General features: G+C 42.8%; 1 protein-coding gene across 4 annotated transcripts in view; it reads left to right on the forward strand.

The window, feature by feature from the left end:
- MICU3 (mitochondrial calcium uptake family member 3) overlaps positions 1–20066 on the forward strand; it is a 164074-nt gene extending 144008 nt beyond the window's left edge. For all 4 annotated transcript variants that reach the window (XM_075860100.1, XM_075860088.1, XM_075860094.1 and 1 more), the window contains 4 exons: positions 11501–11609; positions 14059–14216; positions 16022–16090; positions 19952–20066. In XM_075860100.1, the coding sequence (XP_075716215.1) occupies positions 11501–11609; positions 14059–14216; positions 16022–16090 (336 nt within the window). In that variant the 3' untranslated portion in view covers positions 19952–20066. The remainder of the gene's footprint in view (positions 1–11500; positions 11610–14058; positions 14217–16021; positions 16091–19951) is intronic.
- The last annotated feature ends 1883 nt before the right edge of the window (positions 20067–21949 follow it).

Below are 21949 nucleotides of genomic sequence, written 5' to 3' on the forward strand. Positions count from 1 at the left end.
TAGACATTGTCCTGCGCACTGTTGGCCAGCTGCCATACCGCCAAGGCGGTACGGCCCAGTGGGTCCACAGACCCTTCGTGACAGTATGCTCAGGCCATGGACCCCGCTGGTCGATTAAAGACTATGACGGAGTCTCAAGAAATGCGATCGGATATGCTAGACCTCTGGTCTCGACAGGACCAACTCCGCCAGGTGTTGAACATTCTAGCACGTCGGCAGGAGGCACAAGCTGCCGTTCCTCCTACTACACCTCCTGGCAGTATTGACCCTCAGACTACACCTCTTGGCAGTGTTGACCCGCGTGTTTCTGTGCCACTTCCTGACCGCTATGATGGAGAGGCAAGTACCTGTCGTGGATTTCTGAATCAGTGCCAGATCCACTTCAGCCTGTATAATAGGACATTTTCCTCTGATGGCGCAATGGATGTTTTCATCATCTCTCTGCTCACCGTCCAGGCTCTTGCATGGGCGAACCCTATCTGGAAGAGACAAGGACCAGAGACCCGTGTCTTCCAAGCCTTCCTCCAGACTTTTCGTATGGTGTTTGAGGAGCCTGGTCGGGTCTCTTCTGCAGCGGCTTCTTTGATTAACCAACGCCAAGGAGACACCTCCGTGAGTGAGTACGCCATCCACTTCCGCACCCTGGCAGCAGAGCTGTTATGGAACAATGAGACCCTGGTGGCTGCATTCTGGCATGGACTGGCTCCTAAAATTAAGGACAAACTTGGCGCTCGGGATCTGCTGTCTACCCTGGATGACCTCATCCTTCTGTCCGCCCGTATTGATATACGGATCCGAGAACATCTCCAAGAGGTTCGGCGGGAGGGAGACCTTCCAAGTTTGGCTCCTACTTTGCAGCAACCACTGCTGTCCTCATATGTCGATCCTCCTAAAGAGTCTGTGATAATGGACCAGTGTAAGTTATCCATCCAGGAGAGACAACGCAGACGCACTTCTGGACTCTGTCTTTATTGCGGCCTCGGTGGCCATCTTGTGCGCCTGTGTCCCCAAAGATCCCAAAGCCTAGGGTTGCTAGGAGTGACAACCTTGGGTAAGAATGGACTTCCATCTAAATTGTCCATAGCTGTGACCATAGTGTCCGGTGTGAGAACGCATCAGGTCTCTGCGTGTCTGGACTCCGGTTCCGCTGCTAATTTCATCTGTAGAGACCTGGTGAACCTTCTGCAATTACCCACCACCCCTCTGGAGAGCCTATTGACAGTTGCCTCAGTAAATGGACTACCTCTGCCAGACCCAGTTATAGCTGTAACCAAGCCGCTGAGGCTCCAAGTAGGGGCCCTTCACTCCGAACTTCTGTCGTTCTATGTCCTACCCAAAGCCGCTAACCCTGTGTTGCTGGGCCTGCCTTGACTCAGACTGCATGCCCCAGTCCTGGACTGGAATTCTGGAGAGGTTCTCCAGTGGGGCCCTGAGTGTCAAAGCCGTTGCCTGGTGCAGATTTGTTCGGTTCAGCCTTCTCTGCCTCGGTCATTGGTAGGATTACTGAGTCATTATGCTGCATTTTCGGACGTCTTCAGCAAGAGGGAGGTGGAGACATTGCCTCCACATCGGGCGTATGACTGCCCTATTGAACTGATTCCTGGTGCATTGGTAGGGTATATCCTCTCTCCTTACCAGAGACTCTGACCATGTCCGCCTATTTGTGAAAGAGAACTTGGAGAGGGGCTTCATACAAAGGTCTTCCTCCCCGGCAGGAGCCGGGTTCTTCTTTGTCAAAAAGAAAGAAGGCTCTCTTCATCCTTGCATCGTCTACCGAGGTCTCAACCAGATCACGGTGAAGAATAAATATCCATTGCCACTGATTTCTGAACTGTTTGATCGTATACGTGGAGCCAAATTTTTTTCTAAAGTAGACCTGTGTGGGGCTTAAACTCTAGTCCGGATTCACAAGGGTGAAGAATAGAAGACTGCATTTAACACCAGTGATGGTCACTATGAGTATCTATTAAATGCCCTTCGGCCTGTGTAATGCTCCCGAGTCTTCCAGGAGTTTGTTAATGACATTTTCCGGGACTTCCTCTATGTTTGTTTTGTAGTCTACCTTGATGACATCTTGATTTTTTTCTCCAGATCCTATGACGCATCAGAGACATGTCCGTCAAGTTCTGCTACGGTTAAGGGAAAATCGTCTGTACGCCAAGTTGGAGAAGTGCGTGTTTGACAGAGATGCTCTACCCTTCCTGGGCTACATCGTCTCAAATCGAGGTCTCAAGATGGATCCTGAGAAGGTAAAGTCTGTCCTTGAATGGCCATGCCCTCAAGGCTTGAGGGCCATACAGCGCTTTTTGGGACTCGCCAATTTTTACAGGCAATTTATTCCAAACTTCTCCTCACTGACTTCTCCCATCTCTAACCTCACTAAGAAGGGTATGAACGCCAAGGTGTAGACTCCCGAGGCAGAGTCCGCATTCAATAGCCTGAAGAGTGCCTTCACGTCAGCCTCTATCCTCCATCATCCGGATGTCTCTCTGTAGTTCTCATTGAAGGTGGAAGCATCCTCTGTCAGTGCTGGTGCACTCCTGTTCCAGAGAGGTTCCAAGGGCAAGTCAAGGGTATGTGGATATTTTTCTAAGCTCTTCTCTTCCGCAGAACGCAGCTACTCGATTGGGGATCGGGAGTTACTGGCCATCAAATTGGCTCTGGAAGAGTGGAGACATCTACTAGAGGGCGCAGCTCATCCGATTTTTACTGACCACAAGAATCTGACCTACCTCCAGACGGCCCAACGGCTGAACCCTCGCCAGGCCAGGTGGTCACTGTTCTTTACCAGGTTCCAGTTTGAGCTCCATCATCGCCCGGCCGACAAGAATCTGAGGGCCAATGCCTTGTCCAGGTTTTTCGAGACGGAAGACACCATAGAGAGTCCACAGAACATTATTGATGCGTCTTGCATTGTCTCTGTCAGTCCCCTGCAAGTTGGGGACATTCCTCCAGGGAGGACTTTAGTGCGCCTGGCTGATCGTGGAAGAATCCTCCGCTGGGGACGCTTCTCTAGACTGGCAGGTCATGCGGGGGTACTTAAGACCCGGGATCTGATTGCTCGTCATTTCTGGTGGCCCACGCTGCCCAAGGACATTATGGACTTAGTTTCTTCCTGTTCTGTATGTGCAGCCAACAATACCGCTCCAGTCCTTCTGGTCTGCTCCAGCCATTGCCTGTGACCAATGCTCCCTGGCAGCATATAGCTATGGACTTTGTCACGGACCTGCCTCTCTCTGCTGGATGCAGTGCTGTCTGGGTGGTGGTGGACTGATTTTCGAAGATGGTCCACTTCGTTCCTCTGACCGGTCTTCCTTCTGCTCCTCAGTTGGCCAAGCTATTCATCCAACACATCCTCCGCCTGCACGGCTTGCCGCAGCATATTGTGTCTGATCGGGGGCTTCAGTTTACCTCGAAGTCCTGGAGAGCCCTCTGCGGACTCCTCGGTGTGAAGTTAGACTTTTCCTCAGCCTACCATCCTCAGTCCAATGATCAGGTCGAGAGGATCAATCAGATCTTGGAGAACTACCTACGCCACTTAATCTCCAAGCAGCATGATGACTGGGTGCAGTTGCTCCCATGGGCTGAGTACTCCTACAATAATCACACCAGCAAGTCTACAAGGAATACACCGTTCTTCATTGTCTACGGCCAGCACCCACAAATTCCTCTCCCGGTGCCCGATACATCCGAGGACCAGCGGCAGACTCCACTTTTAGAGACTTCCTGCAGATCTGGCAGCAGACTCGATCCTCCGTCCTAATGGCAATCGACCGCATGAAACGGAAGGCTGACACAAGGAGAAGAGAACCTCCTCAGTTTCTTCCTGGCACTAGGGTCTGGCTCTCTTCTACGAATATCCGACTGAGGGTGCCACCGTGCAAATTTGCTTCCAGGTTCCTCGGACCTTTCGACATCCTGCAGCAGATCAACCCTGTCGCCTACAAGCTTCGGCTGCCTCCTACCCTCAGGATCCCCAACTCCTTCCATGTCTCCCTCCTGAAACCGGTGATTCTGAACCGCTATTCTAAGACTCCCAGCCCTGCGGTTGCCTCCAGCGGCCCTTCCAACACCTTTGAGGTCAAGGAGATCTTGGACACCAAGAAAGAGGAAAAACTTTTTATTTGGTGGATTGGAGGTGGTTTGGTCCTGAAGAGAGGTCCTGGGAGCCAGAGGAGAATCTCAATGCCCCTAAATTCTGAAAAAGTTTCTCCCAAGAAGAGGGGGCGTAAGAGGGGGGGATACTGTAATGTCCGTGGCTGCGGGCCGTCAGCTCCAACCTCCTCCTGACAGCCGCAGCCACGAGTCGGCAAGCGTTGCCCCAGCCTCCTCCTCAGGAGACGCCAGCGCTTGCGTCCACTCCCCTCAGCCAGATCCCGTAGGATGCGCGCGCACGCTCGTGCCCGCTCTTAAAGGGGCAGCGCGACATCGGACTTCTGATGACTTGAACCCTTTAGTATCCTGGAGTATAAGAGGGTTCCAGCCCCCTGCTTCTATGCCTGAGCGTTGTTGATGTTTCCTAAGTTTGTCTATGTGATGTCCTCCAAGTGTGTTTCCTGTTCCTGTTCCTTGCATTCCATACCATCCTGGTCGAGCACTGTGCTGTGCCAAAGTCATGTCGTGCTGTATCCAACATCTGACCTGCTTCACCTCGCCTGACGTCTACCTGCTGCCTAGTCCCAGCCGAGCCTGCCTCACTGCTGTCCGAGCTGCCACAGGTATCTATACGAACTATGGACATTGTCCTGCCCCCTGTTGGCCAGCTGTCATACTGCCAAGGCGGTACGGCCCAGTGGGTCCACAGACCCTTCGTGAGATATATATGTGTGTGTGTGTGTGTGTGTGTGTGTGTGTGTGTGTGTGTGTGTGTGTGTGTGTGTGTGTGTATATATATCCTGGATTGCTTGAGAAAGGTTCCTGTTGAACCGAAACGTTGCTGTTTTGAGGTGAATAAATCCACCCTGCTTTCATCTATCTTGAAGTCCTGGTGCCGTTACTGTGTTCTATGTTTTTCTCTATCTTAAAAATGGGGAATTGATTCATCCCCTGGTGACGAGCACATGGCCTGATTTTCTGTATTCGTGGAGTGCTGTGTTCATTCGTATTTGGACTGTATATATATATGTCAGAAAAAGATTAGCGACAGCACACTGCGAGCACCAATGCAACCTAAACCACTAAATATAAATAAATATGCATTACTGCTGAATCTACTTATGATAGGGAGGTCCTTAGTGCACATTTTGATCAAAAAGTGTTTGCCCACCTGCCACGACAAGGCGACATCTGTAAGGTGGGAACCTACGTTGCACATACACCCAGAACTGGGACTAAGCCTACATATATATCTGGGGATGGTAGGAACCAGCAATAAACTAATTAAAATCACCCAAGGCAGAATGGGAGGAGTGCTAGAACAAAATATGGAGGCAGTCACTAACCCCACATATATGGATCACACAAACACAAAAGTTTGAACAGCACATTCCAACATAATGATATAAAATGTGTATGCAGGTGCAAGAACACCTGTGACTGCAAATATACAGCAGAAAAGGAATGGCGACAGCACACTGCGAACACCAATGCAACCTTAGTTTATTGCTGGTTCCTACCATCCCCAGATATATATGTAGGCTTAATCCCAGTTCTGGGTGTATGTGCAGCGTAGGTTCCCACCTTACAGAGGTCACCTTGTCGTGACAGGTGGGCAAACACTTTTTGATCAAAATGTGCACTAAGGACCTCCCTATTATAAGTAGATTTAGCAGTAATGCATATCTATTTATATTTAGTGGTTTAGGTTGCATTGGTGCTCGCAGTGTGCTGCCGCCATCCTTTTTTTGCTGTATATATGCAGTCACAGGAGTTCTTGCACCTGCATACACATTTTGTATAATTTTGTTGGAATGTGCTGTTCAAACTTTTGTGTTTATGCGATACGTGTATATATATATATATATATATATATATATATATACACACACACCTAATAGACCTTAGTGTTCATTGAACTGGAGACTAAATCTCCTGAAACTGGATATGCCAAGAGCTGTTGGTGCATAGATAGCATGTGTTCATTTGCACCTGCTTGTCTATTCATCAAAACCTATCGGCAGGTCACACACATTGATTACTATGTGTGCTGCTTGTCCAGAGGGTTAGATTTATGCAGATTTTAAGGGTGCAAATTCTGTTCCAGACCCCGGCCCCAATCATCACGTGCCATTATGTGCAATTTACTTCACACTATGTTGGATCAATATATTGTCTTATATTTGTATTATATAATAGCTCTGTCTACAGTTAATATAATATTGCTACCCTCAGGCGCTAGGACCCAGGAACAACTGAAACCTCTGCACCTGCAATGGACGAATACATAGAAGAGCTCAGGGACTACATTTTAAAACAATGTACCATATTTTTCAGACTATAAGATGTCCCTACGTACAGACAATAGAAAAGAAAAAAAAAAGTTGCAGACACTTGGGGGCATCTTAAAGTCTGAAAAATACGGTACGTTGTTTTCATATTTGGTACTTGAGCTTCTCTATGTTAAGGTCACCAACTCTGGTGGTCCAAGATCGTGGAGGGGTTAATATTTGATTTTCCAGTGGTCTAAGGCAAAAGAGGGGGTTAGTATTTGTAGGGTAATGTCCCCTTCCTTGTTGGTCTACAGTAAAAGAGTGTGTTAGTATATGTTTCCCTGGTGATCTAGGATAATGCCTCCTTCTTTGGTTTATGGTAGAAGACGGGGTTAATGTTTGATTATCTAGTGGGCTAAAGTAATGTCCCCTTCCTTGGAGGTCTGGTGTGAACTGCTGAGTTAATACCTGGTGGTTTTTTCATTTTTTTCTGCCTCCTGACCGATTCATGTCCTGTCTGAGACAGAAAACTGAACACGATGTGCTAAAAAGTGTGTTTTAGGGCATGGTCACATGTGGCAGATTGGTTGCAGAAATTTTTGCGACTGAAAATCTGTTCCTCAGAAAGGGGTTGATTCTGCAGCATGCACATGGATTTCGGCAAGCTCCATTCAGATGGATGGGACAGTCACCGAAATTTCTGCAACAAATCTGCCATTTGTTCATATACCCTAATAGTCCAAAAAATAAGGTATAGAACATTTCCTCGGTTGAATCACCATTAAATTCTGAAGCCATAAATGGGACTTATGTTTTATGTGTGCTTATATTCAGCAAATAAATGCCGACTAAATATATAATGTGATTACAGGGAAATTTAGTTGTAAAAATATTGATAATTCCTGGAAACGTATATTTCTCTATGAGAATAAGAAAATCCGAAGACAACATACATCTCGCCTTTTATAATAGGAGATTGAGTATATCAAAGGGATGCAAGTGAATGAATTATCGTTTAGAAGCTTGTGTATCCGACTGCTTCACTTTGTGTAAACAACGGTCGTCACACGGACACATGTATTTTTATGGGGCCGTTCACACGACCGTTGTTTCAATGGAGCGTGTGAAGGGTCCGTGGAAAAATAGGACATGTTCTATTTTCTTGTGTTCTCACGCATCCCTCCATTGACTCTAGATATGTGAAAAAAAATCTGTTTTTTACATCCGAGGTTGCAGACACTCGTCTGAATGTAGCCTAACAAATGAATGGTGAGGCTGGTACCCAGGCAATAGAAAGAGCTGTTGGCATAAAAACGCCTCAGTGGAAACCAATAGAGCTGAAGTTACAAGTAGTCCTTGAGGCGTGGGATGTTTTGGATGTATTCTACTATTTGTATTTGTGGTGGGATCAGGTTAATCCTTCCTAAGGAAATTTACAAACAGCTTGTCTTTGCCTGAAATGGCTACACTTTGGTAGTGTTGACAGTGCAGCTTGAAGAATCAGAAAACCTAAAGTGTACTTAGTGCAAGACCTATTGTCAGGGAGACTTTCATCTTACGTCTTGGTCAGAAGCTGAATGGCCCATAATTGAGTAGTGTGTAAATGGTTTCTCATCTCTTCTCACCATATAAAAACAAGGATTGTTGTATAATTTAAGAAAGTATGTGAAACATAGTATTTATTGGCTTTCACCTCCAGTTTAACACCTCATTGTCTTACTTGATTGTTGTCGTGTAAGTACAAGAGTTGTGTTTGAAATGTTAATGACCAAGGATTGAAAGTTGACCACTGTTGTATTTAGCAGACTATGTGCTAACCTAGTATTGTATTTATCTTGTCATTTACTTTACAGATATTTACAGTGGTAAGTAGAGATGAGCGAATTTCCCAAAATTTGTTTCGGGGACGTATCTATTGAATCGGCTGTCCAATTAAAATCGAGCCGAATAAATTTGCTCCTTATCACAAGTGCCCTAATTGCCCTGTCTGACTCTCTGATATCTTGTAAAACTGTATCAAAGTTGGATATAGTCCTACAAAACATCAGAGAGTCACACAGGGTAATCGTGGCACCTGCGATTCCACCACTAAAATATGTGCCAATATATGAGCGATGCGAACCCAAAAAATTTGGATTTTTGCCAAATCCAAAACTTTTGGGAAATTGGGATCGAATTTGATTAGTTTAGAAACGATTCACTCATCTCTAGTGGTGAGTGTTAGTCTGCTTAGTAATGGCTAATCTAAGTCTAGTTTGAATAATTTCTAATCCTCTAAAATAAAGGTCCAAAATTAAGATCTTTTGGGGTCACGTTAACTAATATATCAGGGGTCGCCACAGTGTTGCTCGGGAGTCACTTGCGACTCGTGGGCCTCTTTCTTGTGGCTTTTGACTTGCCGAACCCATGACAAACAATTTCCCAGAATTCAGAAGGTCAAGGATTCCTGACATTCTCCTGGAATCGGAAGGGATATCCACATGTGAGTGACTGCAGACTGGCCACTCATGTAACTTTATTTTACTAGCGTAGACAGTAGTGCACAGCTGGGGTGGGCACTTCACCTGGCACATTTGTATGGAAAGTTTTGTAGCAGTAATTAATCTATGGGCACATCTGTGTAATTATGTTATGGTCACTGCTCTGTGGAGGCACAATTTTCGAAATAATTCTGTGTGGTGGACCCAGTGATATGGGCTATTCTGTGTTGGTGTTATTACTATTTCGGCACTACTATTCTGCCTACACTACTATATGGATATAGCCATGTTTAATATCTACAATGTGGCACTGCTGTGTAGATAGCATATGTCCCTAGTGTGGGGACAATCAGCTGTAACACTATTCAGGGATCATTGGCTTCATTAGGTCTCGGGTATTTACCATATTGAAACTACAATAGGGGATTCGTTTTGTAGGGTTGGAGTTGGAGTGCGGCTTACATCAGAACAATTTTCGGAGATACGAGATTCTATAGTTCTTTAACTCAGTCTCCTGAACAGCAGCTAGCCATTATTGTGGCACTCAAAAGGCAATTAGTCAAACATGTCTATAATATATCGTCTCACTGCATTATGAGCAATTCCCTGAGATTCATTACCCAAATCACCCTCCATTAGGGTGTATTCACATGTGCAGGTTTTGATCAGGTTTTGTTATGCAGTTTTTGAAGACAAAACCAGGAGTACATTCAAATAAAAGGAGAAGAAACTGCCCTTAATACTGATTTGGGTAGGAGGGGAATGCAGCTGTGGAGAGCTCAAGTTCACCGCAGGTGCTCTGCATTGCCATCAGCCATAAGCGGGCACCGTTTATTGAACTCATAGGGGAAGTTTAGCTTTATATGTAAGTGGTAAATTTAGATCAGGTCCTTCGTATAGGATATTAGCAAAGTATATTATCTTCTTAATGTGTCTAAACAAAATATTGAGGGAGCGACGCCAGTGCCACTTGCTTATCATCATGTCCTGAAGATGACAGTATGATTGATACCTGTGTAGCTCAGACAACAGTCATCTACAAGTTATCCAGTGTAGTGATATCATTAGATAGAAATCGCACTCGGCACAATGTCAAAACCACCCCCTCCCCCGCCCGCACAGAGCTTCTTATATATGACTTTCTGCCTGAATATAAAAAAAATGGTGTCTTTTGTGGTCTGATATGATAATCTAGAGTAGTTTTATGTTCTTCCCTGTTTGTGTTTTGCTTCATGTCATATTTGTACTACACCTGCTTAGTCATTATGTTTTCATTTATGTTCATCACTGTAGACTCATGTCACCTTAGTCAGACTCATTTACCATTGCTAGAATGTAAAGAAGGAGTTTGCTTACATGTTTACCCAGTGTGTCTTTCATGTAGGTAACCACTGTTTTGAAGCTTCCTTTCAAGTTTTATTCTTCTTTCTCCCCGGGCTCGTAAATGATGAAAATACCTGTTTAGTTACACATCCGTCGCTTTCTCATGCAGTTAACCCCTTTTTTTGGACACTTGGATAATGTTCATTGTTTTCCCATAGTAGAAGAATATGGTTCATAAATATAATTTAGTATCATTGTAATAATCTGAAAACCTAAAAGGGTTTTACCCATCAGGGCAAGCTCTGTCTACATGTCCTATTAGGGGATATGGACATCATAGAGAGAATCTCCCATTCAATACCCCCTCTATATTCCAGAGAGCCGCTAACAAGCAGAGGCTTCTGCTCTGGCGGACTCGGGCCGCTATGCAATACCACAGTTCCCCAGCAACCGTTATAGGAAATATCTTACAGGCTGCAGCTGTGTGCCGGGGGTCTCCGGAGCACCATCACAGCGGATCTCATATTAAACGGGTTGTCTGTCATCTGGAGCCCACCTGGCTCCAAGGGTTCACATTATTGGAATTTACTGTATAAATTGTAGAGACCTCATGATAATGTAAGACTGGGAACCAAAGGATTAAAGTAGTTGCCTCATGAAGACAACCAGTTTCTGAATGTAACATTACATGGAACCCATTAAAAAAAATGTCTGTCCATGTAATGCATGTAGGGGATGGGTCTACAGGAGCAGGAACTGCTGTTACAGAACAACTCTCCATTCTGGCTCATAATGGGGGGGGGTCCCCAAGTGGGGTATGCCCTCTATGAAGTCAATAAGCCCTAATAGGGCATATGGATAGGGGCTGTCTTAATGAGACAACCCCTTTAAGTAACATAATAATAGGCTAATTGAGCAATTTGTTTTTAGTTAACTTTTGGTGACATAAAGCCATATAAAATGGATGGACTAGAACAAGGGCTTGTACAGAGTCATGACTCTCTTACTGGGCAGTCCGTCATCTGCAGAATATTTCCTTTGTTAGGTATTTTAAGATTTATATTATGTAAATGCACTGCTATTCCTAGACGGACTGCTTTGGAGGCACCATCCTCGTCAGATGCTACATATTACAGTGTCTCTGATGCATTAAGCTCTTTGTGCCGGCTGCGGCACACAACTAGGAAAGTTCTGACATGTACAGGAAGTATCATGTTCCATATTATAACCTTCTAAATGACTTTTATTCATCGCCTGCTGATACTTTCATCTACTTATCTAGATAAAATCATAGAGGAACTAACGCTGCCTTTCTGCTCTGCTTCTCAGGGAATCTCGTTTGATGAATTTAGGTCTTTCTTCCAGTTTTTGAACAACTTGGAAGATTTTGCTATTGCAATGCAAATGTACAACTTTGCCAGTCGATCTATTGGTCAAGGTAAGTAATCCTAGTACCAAGACCCGTTGAAATTCCATAATTTGTCATTTTTTTTTCAGCTTTCTAGACAGCTTGCTACTTTGCCATATAAGAGGTAAAAATGTAACCTGCAGGTCAGAGAAACTGATCCGACATGCATTCTGATCATCAAAGTGACATCAGGGAAACCTGTAATCCGCTCAGAATTTTTGCAAGCTTCATGTAAAACATGAGTATATCTGAATATGTGGTGTTCAATGGCTCCTGCCTCAAATGTGGTTAAAGCCGTACTTATATCAAAACGCAGAAATTCGAGTTCCACTGTCATTAACACCAATCTCCCACTCACCCCAGTAAGTCAACATCATAGGAAACTGAGATCTATGATGCTGTATGTTATGGTCACACTTCAGAGCTGCTTAGCTGTCTCGTTATCTGCAGAATTTACAAGGAGGAAACAAGGCAGTGATTTTCTTTCTCTTATTAACATTATAGAGGCTTTACAGACCATAAATATATGTCTTTATCCTTGCTGATGGTTTCCATGGAGTTAGGTCTCAACGTGCATCTATGTATTACAGTGGTAAAAGTACTGTAAATCTCTGTTCTCTTGTGTAAAAAAAAGAAGCCATGGTGGATCTCATTGACTTATAATGGGTCCATCACATTTCCGTATATATATATATATATATATATATATATATATATATTTATTTATTTATTTATTTATCAAAAAGCTGACACTTTCAACATATTTGTGAAAATGCACCTACACATTTTTGTCTTTGGAAAAAATAGGACACATTATTGCCAGTTCTTACATAGCTCCACAACTTATTATTAATAAATTTGCCCATCAATCCTTGTGGAACATTCAAATGTAATTTCCCTTATGACTTTGATTATATATATTTTTTCAATCTGTCATCAATAATAACTGTAGAGGAAACTGATCCTGTTAATCGTGGATTTCCAGAGGATGGAGCACTAAAAAAATTGTTGCCACTGTTACTCTGGGACATTTGGGACTATTGTAAACTGATTTATGCTTTATACCCCTAAAATATTTGAGATTTTAGTGTAGAGTTGAACAATATCCCCCACACATTTTCTTAAAACTCTGCATTGTGCTGTTCTTCTGTTATTCCTCCTGTAAATGTATAAATGAATTAACAACTGGATGTTACCATTCCTCTTGTCAAAGGGGTGTGTCCCTACACAGTCTTACTCTGTCAACTTTGATTGGACATTGTCAGTCTGTGTAGTGATACCAAGTGGTAACACCCAGTTGTCAATTGATTCATAAATTTGTAGGAGGAATAACAGAGGAACGGTACAATTCAGAGTTCTTATAAAAGATGCTCCAGAATTGTTTTTTTATGTGAAATACAACTATTTACTAAAACAGAGATGTGAGGAGAGGTGACAGGTCCTCTTTAAAGTGACTGTCCTGATGCCTGTAATAAGATGTCAGCACAGTCTAGATGAATGGAGCAGGTGGGCACAACTGGTGAAGTTACTCACCCACCTAATGCAGTTGACTGGAAGAGGAGATGCAGGGGAACTAGGTACAGGGGCGTAACTAGGAAAGACTGAACCCCATAGCAAACTTTTTTACATGTCATAATTTTTCTGCCTACAAAATATGCCATGTGAACATGGCCTTAGTGAGAAGTCAGTGATTGTTTCATAAGCTCTACACATTTACCCAGCAGCCTGGGTGTAAAACTCAGAATTAGAGTATCTGGATGCCGTTCCCCGGCTAGTGTAGACGGAACTTGGATGACGTCTTGAAGACGGTGAAGTAGAGTAGCATAGCGTAGCGGGAAGAAACTTCAGTGGTGCCATGCAGTTTTGTAGGAGAAGAAGTTGCGCACAGCGCAGGAGTAGATTGGCAGCTGGCCGGAATAATTAATGACTGGGATTATTATTAAGTTGGCGAAGGCTTACCAAGGGTGTGGAGTATAAGGAATCCCCTGTTCTGCAGCCTTAAGTAGGTAAGGACTTTGCCAGTAGATTCCCAGGTCGCAGCCCCCAGAATAGTTGCCAATGGACGGTCAGGCTGCAGAAACTCACCACCAAGGGCTGGTGTCCAAGCACAGCAACCACTGGAGTGGTTCCCCATTAAGGTCTAGGAGTGACGTCTCGCTCCACGCCAGGTTGCGATCCTACGTCTGGGGCTGCGCAGCACATGGGAAAGAGAGGCGTTATGTCCTGTTGTCATGGTGATGCCCTGGCCCTGGAAGGGCCGGCACGCCGCTTACCGAGCGGGGAGATCAGCGCCGCGACTTGTATCAGCCCGCAGCTGACACTGGGTGAATTGAAGGAGTTTGTTCCATTCTGAAACATCAGATTGTTTCTCCATGACCAATTCCAATTAAAAAAAACAGTGAATGACAAAACAAGATGGGAGATTTTCCTCTTATCATAATGATTGGTTTGACTCTTTTGATGTCTTGTTTCTCCACAGATGAGTTCAAGCGTGCTGTATATGTAGCTACAGGCCTGAAGTTGTCTCCACATTTAGTGAACACTGTGTTCAAAATCTTTGATGTTGACAGAGACGATCAATTAAGTTATAAAGAATTTATTGGTATTATGAAAGACCGGCTACATCGAGGGTTCAGGGTAAGAAGCTTAAATGTACATTCTGCTCCTATTTCACTGCTGCTAATATTTAACATCAAGCTAACACCCCTAGTTTACTTTGTTAACACTATATAAAGTAATCTATATGTGGTAGATAGATAGATAGATAGATAGATAGATAGATAGATAGATAGATAGATAGATAGATAGATAGATAGATAGATAGATAGATAGATAGATAGATAGATAGATAGATCTAGTCTACTTAGCTATTGCAGTAGTTACTCAAAAAATCGAATCTATAATATAATGTAAAATAATATAAAATACTGTATAACAAAAAGTTATACATCCTCAAAACATTCATTAATTACTACTCTGTAATTGCGTTCTTCGTTGCATTATACTGCCACCTGCTGACAAAGCCAAGGTGATTGCAACTGAGCTTTTTAAATTAACCTTTATAGAGAAGCACCTGCTTAACAACCCCCTCTGGTGGTGATCAAAATGAAGTGCACTCTACAGTCTAGAAGCTATTTCAGGGAGCCCCATAGACCAGTCACGAGCACTATGGCTTTGCCATCTCTTGCTTGTTGCCCCTATATAATTTGGTGATTGCTGGGAGAAGAGCAAGAAATCACAGAAAACAAATAAATGACTGCAGGGCAGTTATCGATTAATGGGTAAAGTAAAGGTGTTAAGGAAAGTATTATTCTGGATTTGACCAGAATCTTAAAATCGATATAAGCCCCGTCCCTATTACTGGAGAGGGAGAAAAATCTTTATTAACAAGCAGGTGCCCAGCACAGTATGTGGTCTCTGGGTCAACACCACTATTCTATTCTACTTCCCAGAATCCCATTGTTTCCTGCCGGAGTTCTGCTGTCAGTCATTGTGAGGTGGGATAACCCTCATACAATGCATATGGCAAACTGGCAAGAGAAATAGGTGTCCTCACTCGGGGTTACATATGGCATCATGAAGGTTCACGGGCAGCTGCTGGAAAAAGTGAAATCATGTCCGATAACAGAAAAGAAATGACAACCACATATTTTTGAGCTGTATTGAAAAACGTTGCTGCTTCTGTATGTGCAACATTCATTCTCATGTGCTGGACTAAAAGAAATAAATGCTACATAGATTATCTGTACAATGTTTAGAGTAAGGGCAGGGGCATGCGCTAAAATCCATCTCATATATTTATTTATCTATCTATCTCATATCTATCTATCTCATATCTATCTATCTATCTATCTATCTATCTATCTATCTATCTATCTATCTATCATCTATCTATCTATCTCATATCTATCTCTATCTATCTATCTATCTATCTATCTATCTATCTATCTATCTATCTATCTATCTATCTATCTATCATCTATCTTATATCTGTCTCGTATCTATCTATCTATCTATCTATCATCTATCTTATATCTGTCTCGTATCTATCTATCTATCTATCTATCTTATATCTATCTCTTATCTATCGTTTGATTGATCGATCTCATATCTATGTAACGATCTATCTCTTATCTTTCTACCTGATATCTATTGATCTCTCTTATATCTATCAATCTATCTCATATTTATTGATTGATCGATCGATCTATCACTATGTAGGCATAAATAAATTGATATGAGAAATATAACTAGTTAGGTAAAAAAAAAAACTAGCATACAATAGTCATGGACAACACCACTTGTATGCACTCACTATAGCACATATCCCTCATATTAATAGGCACTGTTTTCACTTTGAATCTAACCAATCACTTTTCCATTGGCTTTGCACACCCTGTGGCTGCTCCGTGATCTGCACACAACTTTCGTCTGCTTCACAGGGCTACAAAACTGTCCAGAAATACACTACTTTCAAAGCCTGTCTGAAGAAACAGCTCAATAACAGATAAGTACGCCATCTCTATATTTCCAGTGCACTTGCATGCTATCTTCTAGTCTTTCTTCTTGACCATCAAATGTGATCAATATACAGAATGGAACTTCTATTTCTAAACTTTTGGAATGTTTACATTCCTATCATAATGCAAGGAAATGTATGTCATGTCACTTAATTTTAAAAAGTGTGCTTCACTCTTGGCATAAAAAAAGAAGTAATTTTGAAATATACATGGTCGAGTCACATCATTATGACCACATCCTACTTTCGACGTCGGCAGTGCGTAGCCCATGAAGGAAGTGATGTGTCGTGGGCTGGCTTGGTGGGTATATAAGGTGTGCGATAGGCTGTCTGAACACATATCACATGTTGTTGCCATGGGTAAAAAGGGAGCTTTATCAGAGTTGCAAAAAGCGATGATTATTGGCTTTCGGGCCAAGGGTGGCAGTATTTTTCAAGCAGCGCTGCTTGTGAACTGTTCGTGTGCTGCTGTGGTGAAAGTGTATCATGAGTGGACAAATGGAACCATTGGGAATAACCGACATGGAAACTGGGGAGCACCACGTGCCATGGATGTGAGAGGTGAATGTCGGCTATGAAGGTTCGCGAGGGCCGAACGACACGCTACAGAGGAGCAGCTCACGGTGAAATTTAACCAGGGGGCTACTAGACGTGTGTCTGTAACAAAAGTTCAGCTAACCCTACTGCGTATGGGGCTTTGAAGCAGACGGATGGTCACTTCTCCTATGCTAACAAAGGTGCATTGGAAAAAAAAAGGCTTCAATTTCCAAGGCAGTATCGGAATTGGACCACCGATGATTGGCAGACGGTTACCTTCTCGGATGAGTCACGTTTCCTGCTTCATCAAACGGACGGACGTTGGCTTGTCAGGCGAGAAACTTCAGAAAACACACACCATGCAACCATTGCTGATAGAACACGAGCTGGTGGCGGCAGCGTTCTGGTCTGGTTTTTTCATGGCATTCTCTGGGCCCACTCATCCATGTGAAAGGTACTCTAAACCGATTTGGGTATGAATCCATCATGTCCACCCATACATGCTGTTTGTCTTCCCTGGGGCAGATGGAACCTTCCAGCAAGACAATGCGACATGTCACACGGCTAGAAATGTCCGACAGTGCTTGGTAGAGCACGACCAAGACTTTCAAGTACTTCCCTGGCTCCCTAATGCGCCAGATTTGAACCCAATTGAGCACCCTCCAGCAAATGTGGGATGCATTGCAGTCAGCATGTCTCCAGATACCTGAGACCACCTACCAGCACCTTATTGAGTCACTCCCAGCCAGTCTAGCTGCTGTCCGTGCTGCACATGGCGGTTACTCTGGATATTAGCTGGAGGTCATAATAATGTGACTCGACTGTATACAGTATATATGTACATATGGGCTCACAACAAATATCCCTCTTCTAGTTCTGAGTACTGTGTGTGCTTGTTTAAAAAACATATTGTGAGGAGGATAAGTACACTCAGACATAGATCACACCCCCTACCATACGCCCTTTGTATACTGAGGGCCAGTTCACACTGAGTTTTTTTACGCGGAAAACGCGCCGAAAATGCCTCCCATTGATTTCAATGGGAGGCGGAGGCGTCTTTTTCCCGCGAGCGGAAAAAACGTCTCGCGGGAAAAAGAAGCGACATGCCCTATCTGACGTCTCTGACCTCCTATTGACATCAATGAGAGGCAGAGAAAGCATGTTTCGTGGCGTTTTTTGCCCACAGTGCTCAATGGCCGTGGGTGAAAAACGCTGCAAAAAACCGCGGGAAACGGCGTGCAGGCAGATGAAATCTGCCACAAAATTCCAGACAGAATTTTGAGGAAGAATTTCTGCCTGCAAAAAACTGTGTGTGAAGTAGGCCTTATAGTAGTTAATGCTACCATGTTGATACAGAGAAGGGAAAAGCCCCTCTGAGGCAGATACCAATTGTCACATATTAGGGGACGGGGATTTCTTCCTGACTCTAATTATGGCAATCAGAATAAATCCCTGGATTAACGTCCCAAGAAATCCTGTATCCATAGCTTGTAATATTATATCTTTCATGAAAAGCATCCAAGCTCTTCTTGAACTTGTTTAATGAATTGACCATCACAGCATCGTGTGGCAGAGTCCCATAGTCTCACTGCTCTTACAGTAAAGAATCCCCGTCTGATGCTTTCTTGTCATGGTAACAGTCTTAGGTATAAAAAGATAATTTGAAAGGTTTCTGTACTGTCTATTAATACATTGTAATTAGATCACCCCCAAAGACGTCATTTTTCCAAACTGAATAACCCCAAGCTTAATAACCTGTCTTGGTACTGCAATCCATCCATGCCCTTAATTAACTTGGTTGTCCTTCTCTGCTCCCGCTCAAGTTCAGCTACATCCAGACTAGCGATTTGTGAAGAGGCAAAACTATGTTCTTGTCATGAGCATCTATGACTTTCTTAATTCATCCAATGATTTTATTTGCCTTGGCAGCAGCTGCCTGGCACTGGTTGCTAAAGTTAAGTTTACTTTCCATCAATATCCTAGTCTTTTTCAGTGGCAGTTTTAGCAAGTATTTTTTGCTTTCTAATACATAATTGTAAAATTTAAATCCTCGGCCCAAGTGCATAACCTTACATTTATGCACATTAAACTTAATTTACCATTTCTCCGCTCATACCTTTAACTTCCCCAGATTCCTCTGTAGTATTACATTATCCTCCACTGTGTTGATTACTTTACACTGCAAATATTGTCATTTTACTGCACAATCAATCTACATGGTCATTTATAGACATATTAAAAAGAAGAGGGCCCAATACTGACCCCTGTAGAACCCCACTGGTAACTGTGACCGACTCTGAGGCTGGACCATTAACCCCTTTACGACAAAGGACGGATATATCTGTCCTATGCAGGAGCTAGTTCCCGCAAAAGGACTGTCAGGCAATAATGCTTTGGTATACTAAGTATACCAAAGCATTATATATGCGATCAGCAGATCGCATAGTGAAGTCTCCGGGTGGGACTAAAAAAAAAAAAATGTAAAGCAGTTAAATAAAGTTTGGGAAAAAATAAAAATGACAGTCAAAATAAAACTTTTTTTGCCCAAAATGTGTTTTTATTTAATAAAAATGTCAAAACAAATAACACATACACATATATGGTATCCCTGCGATTGTAACGACTTGAACAATAAAATGAACACATTAATTAAACCGCCGGATGACCGGCGTCCAAAAAACCTAGGCAAAATTGTCTCTTTTCTCCCATTCCCCCCATAAAAAATTCAATAAAAGTTAATCCATAATCCCTATGTACCCCAAAATAGTACTAATGAAAACTAAACCTTGGCTCGCAAAAATCAAGCCCACATATGGCCACATTGACGGAAAAATAAAAAAAGTTACGGCTCTTGGAATGCAGAGATGCAAAAACAAGTAATTTTATAACGTGAAAATCAATGCTGGAATAGCTGCTTATTTTCAATTCTCTCCTAAATTAAAGTTAATAAAAGTTAATCAATATATTATAAGCAACTAAAACTCGTCCCGCAAAGAACAAGCCCTTACACGGCTATGTCGACGAAATAAAAAAAAAGTTACGACTTTTCGAACACAACCGTGAGAAAACAAAAAATAATCCTTGGTCATTTAACGCGCAAAATGGCCCGGTCATTAAGGGGTTAATAACCTCCCTCTGTTTTCTATCACTGAACCAGTTGTTAACACAATTACATATATTTTTTCATAGTTCCAGAATTTGCATTTTCTGTACCAACCTTTCAAGGGGAATGTGGACAGGGCTTGTTCTGATGGGACTGCGGAAGATGTTTTATGACATATATTCTATATAATATTGTACTTGTCTTTATCAATAGGACAAACCAAAGCATGGCCTGAAGGACTACTACACGTGTGTGACCTCTGTCACCAGGAGACACTTAAGAGAGTTATTCCGGACCCTCCGGAGCAGAGATTCGTTGAGATAAATTGTCGCTTAACATTTTTTATTCACTTAGAGTTTGTTGTAGGCATGACCACAGGCAGACAATATCACCATCAATAGATTGTTTCAGTACATATTTATGATTTTGCACTGTATTTATTTCTGTATTTCACACAAAGCATGTTTTTATTTGAATCTAGTTCTTACATATTTATATTAAGTTAACAGTTGATTTACATAATTATTGTTTTAGTATCAATTATATTTACATACAGCTTTGTATGTTACAGGTTATATAGGGATAACAGTATTTAGATTTCGTTTTTTAAGACACAATATGGGGCTTCATGTATAAAAACGAGTGCAGAAAACAAATGAAGAAGTTGTCATAGTAGATCGCTACTTTTATTTTCTAACTTGAAGAAATATGTATCATGGTTGCAACTGCTGTGCTTTTTGTTCAGCTTTATGCATGAGGCTCCTGGTGTGTGACGATTTTAACTAGTGATTGGGGCAGGTTGCATGAATGAGAATGGGAGCTGTGAGCGCCCCCAAGTGTGCACACAGAGAAGTGAACCAGTACTTATTGTAAGATATATAGGCATGTTCCTAGGGCTGTAGTGATAGAAATAAGACAGGCGTTAAAGTCATAGTATAAGTTATAAAGTGATGTACATAAAAAATAGAAAAGCAGAAAGACTCCAATATGTCCCCCATACACTGAAGATGAAAAAATGTATATAAACTTTAATAAATATATATAGGTAAGACACAATTTAGGACAATAAAAAGAAAGTAAACTAGGGCAAAGGAAAAGTAGAGGAGTTGTCCATAGCAACCAATTAGATTACAGCTCTAGTTTTTCAGAGTCCCTTTTGAAAATTGAAGAAGCAATCTGATTGGTTGCTATGAGCTATGGATTGTATTCATTCTCTTTAAGGCATAATTGCACTTGGTATTTCCAGTAATACAAAACTCCGGGCCCTATGACACATACCTGTATTGGTTTTCTCGCCTGACCCTTCTTCACTAGAGCTTGTCCTCCCAGCTTATACAATGAACTGGCATCACCTTTACACTTCCTGTCAGTATCACGTGCAGTGCTAACTACTGTTGACCACAGTCATCGACTATTAGGCCCTGTCCACACAGAGTTTTTTGGCGCTGATTTTGACGCGGAAACCAAGTCGGTATCAGCGCCAAAAAGTAGCCAAAACCGCACCCCATTGATTTTAATGGGAGGCAGAGGCGTTTTTTTCCTGGAGGCTTTTAGCCGCTCGCGGGTTAGAAAAGCGGCACGTCCTTTCTTGCCACGGTTCATCTCTGACCTCCCATTGAAATCAATGGGAGGCAGAAAAAACCCACAGCGCCCGTTTACAAACATTTTTCGAAAACGCTGCAAAAACCGTGGCAAAAAAGCGCACGCAACTCAAAATCTGCCTCTAAATTCCTTCAGGAATTTTGAGGCAGATTTTTTCTACCTGCAAAAAACTCAGTGTGTACTAGGCCTTAGTGTGGCTGAAAGGGTAAAGTAGTTCCAACACAGCATGACATCTAGAGTACATAAAAAAAGAAACATCGAAAAACACACAAAAAAATGTAAATGCAAAAATGCATCTATGTTGACACCTTCTGGACTGGTGTTCAGTCCTAAGCTAAGAACTGAGCCATTCAAGTCTTAGGCCCCATGCCCACGACCGTAAAAATCGTCCGTAATTGCGGACCGCAATTACTGACCCATTCACTTCTATTGTCCAAGGACACCTTCCCGTTTATTTACGGGAAGGTGTCCGGGCAGTAGAAGTGTACCGCTAAAGATATGGCATGTCCTATCCTTTACGTTTTATGGGCCATGCTCCCATACTTTGTAGCATTCTCGGACCGAGAATGCGGGCGGCACGGCCGAGTGCATGCAGCCTTAAACTGAAAT

The sequence above is a fragment of the Rhinoderma darwinii genome, chromosome 1, assembly GCF_050947455.1.
Source record: "Rhinoderma darwinii isolate aRhiDar2 chromosome 1, aRhiDar2.hap1, whole genome shotgun sequence".
Taxonomy (NCBI): domain Eukaryota; kingdom Metazoa; phylum Chordata; class Amphibia; order Anura; family Rhinodermatidae; genus Rhinoderma; species Rhinoderma darwinii.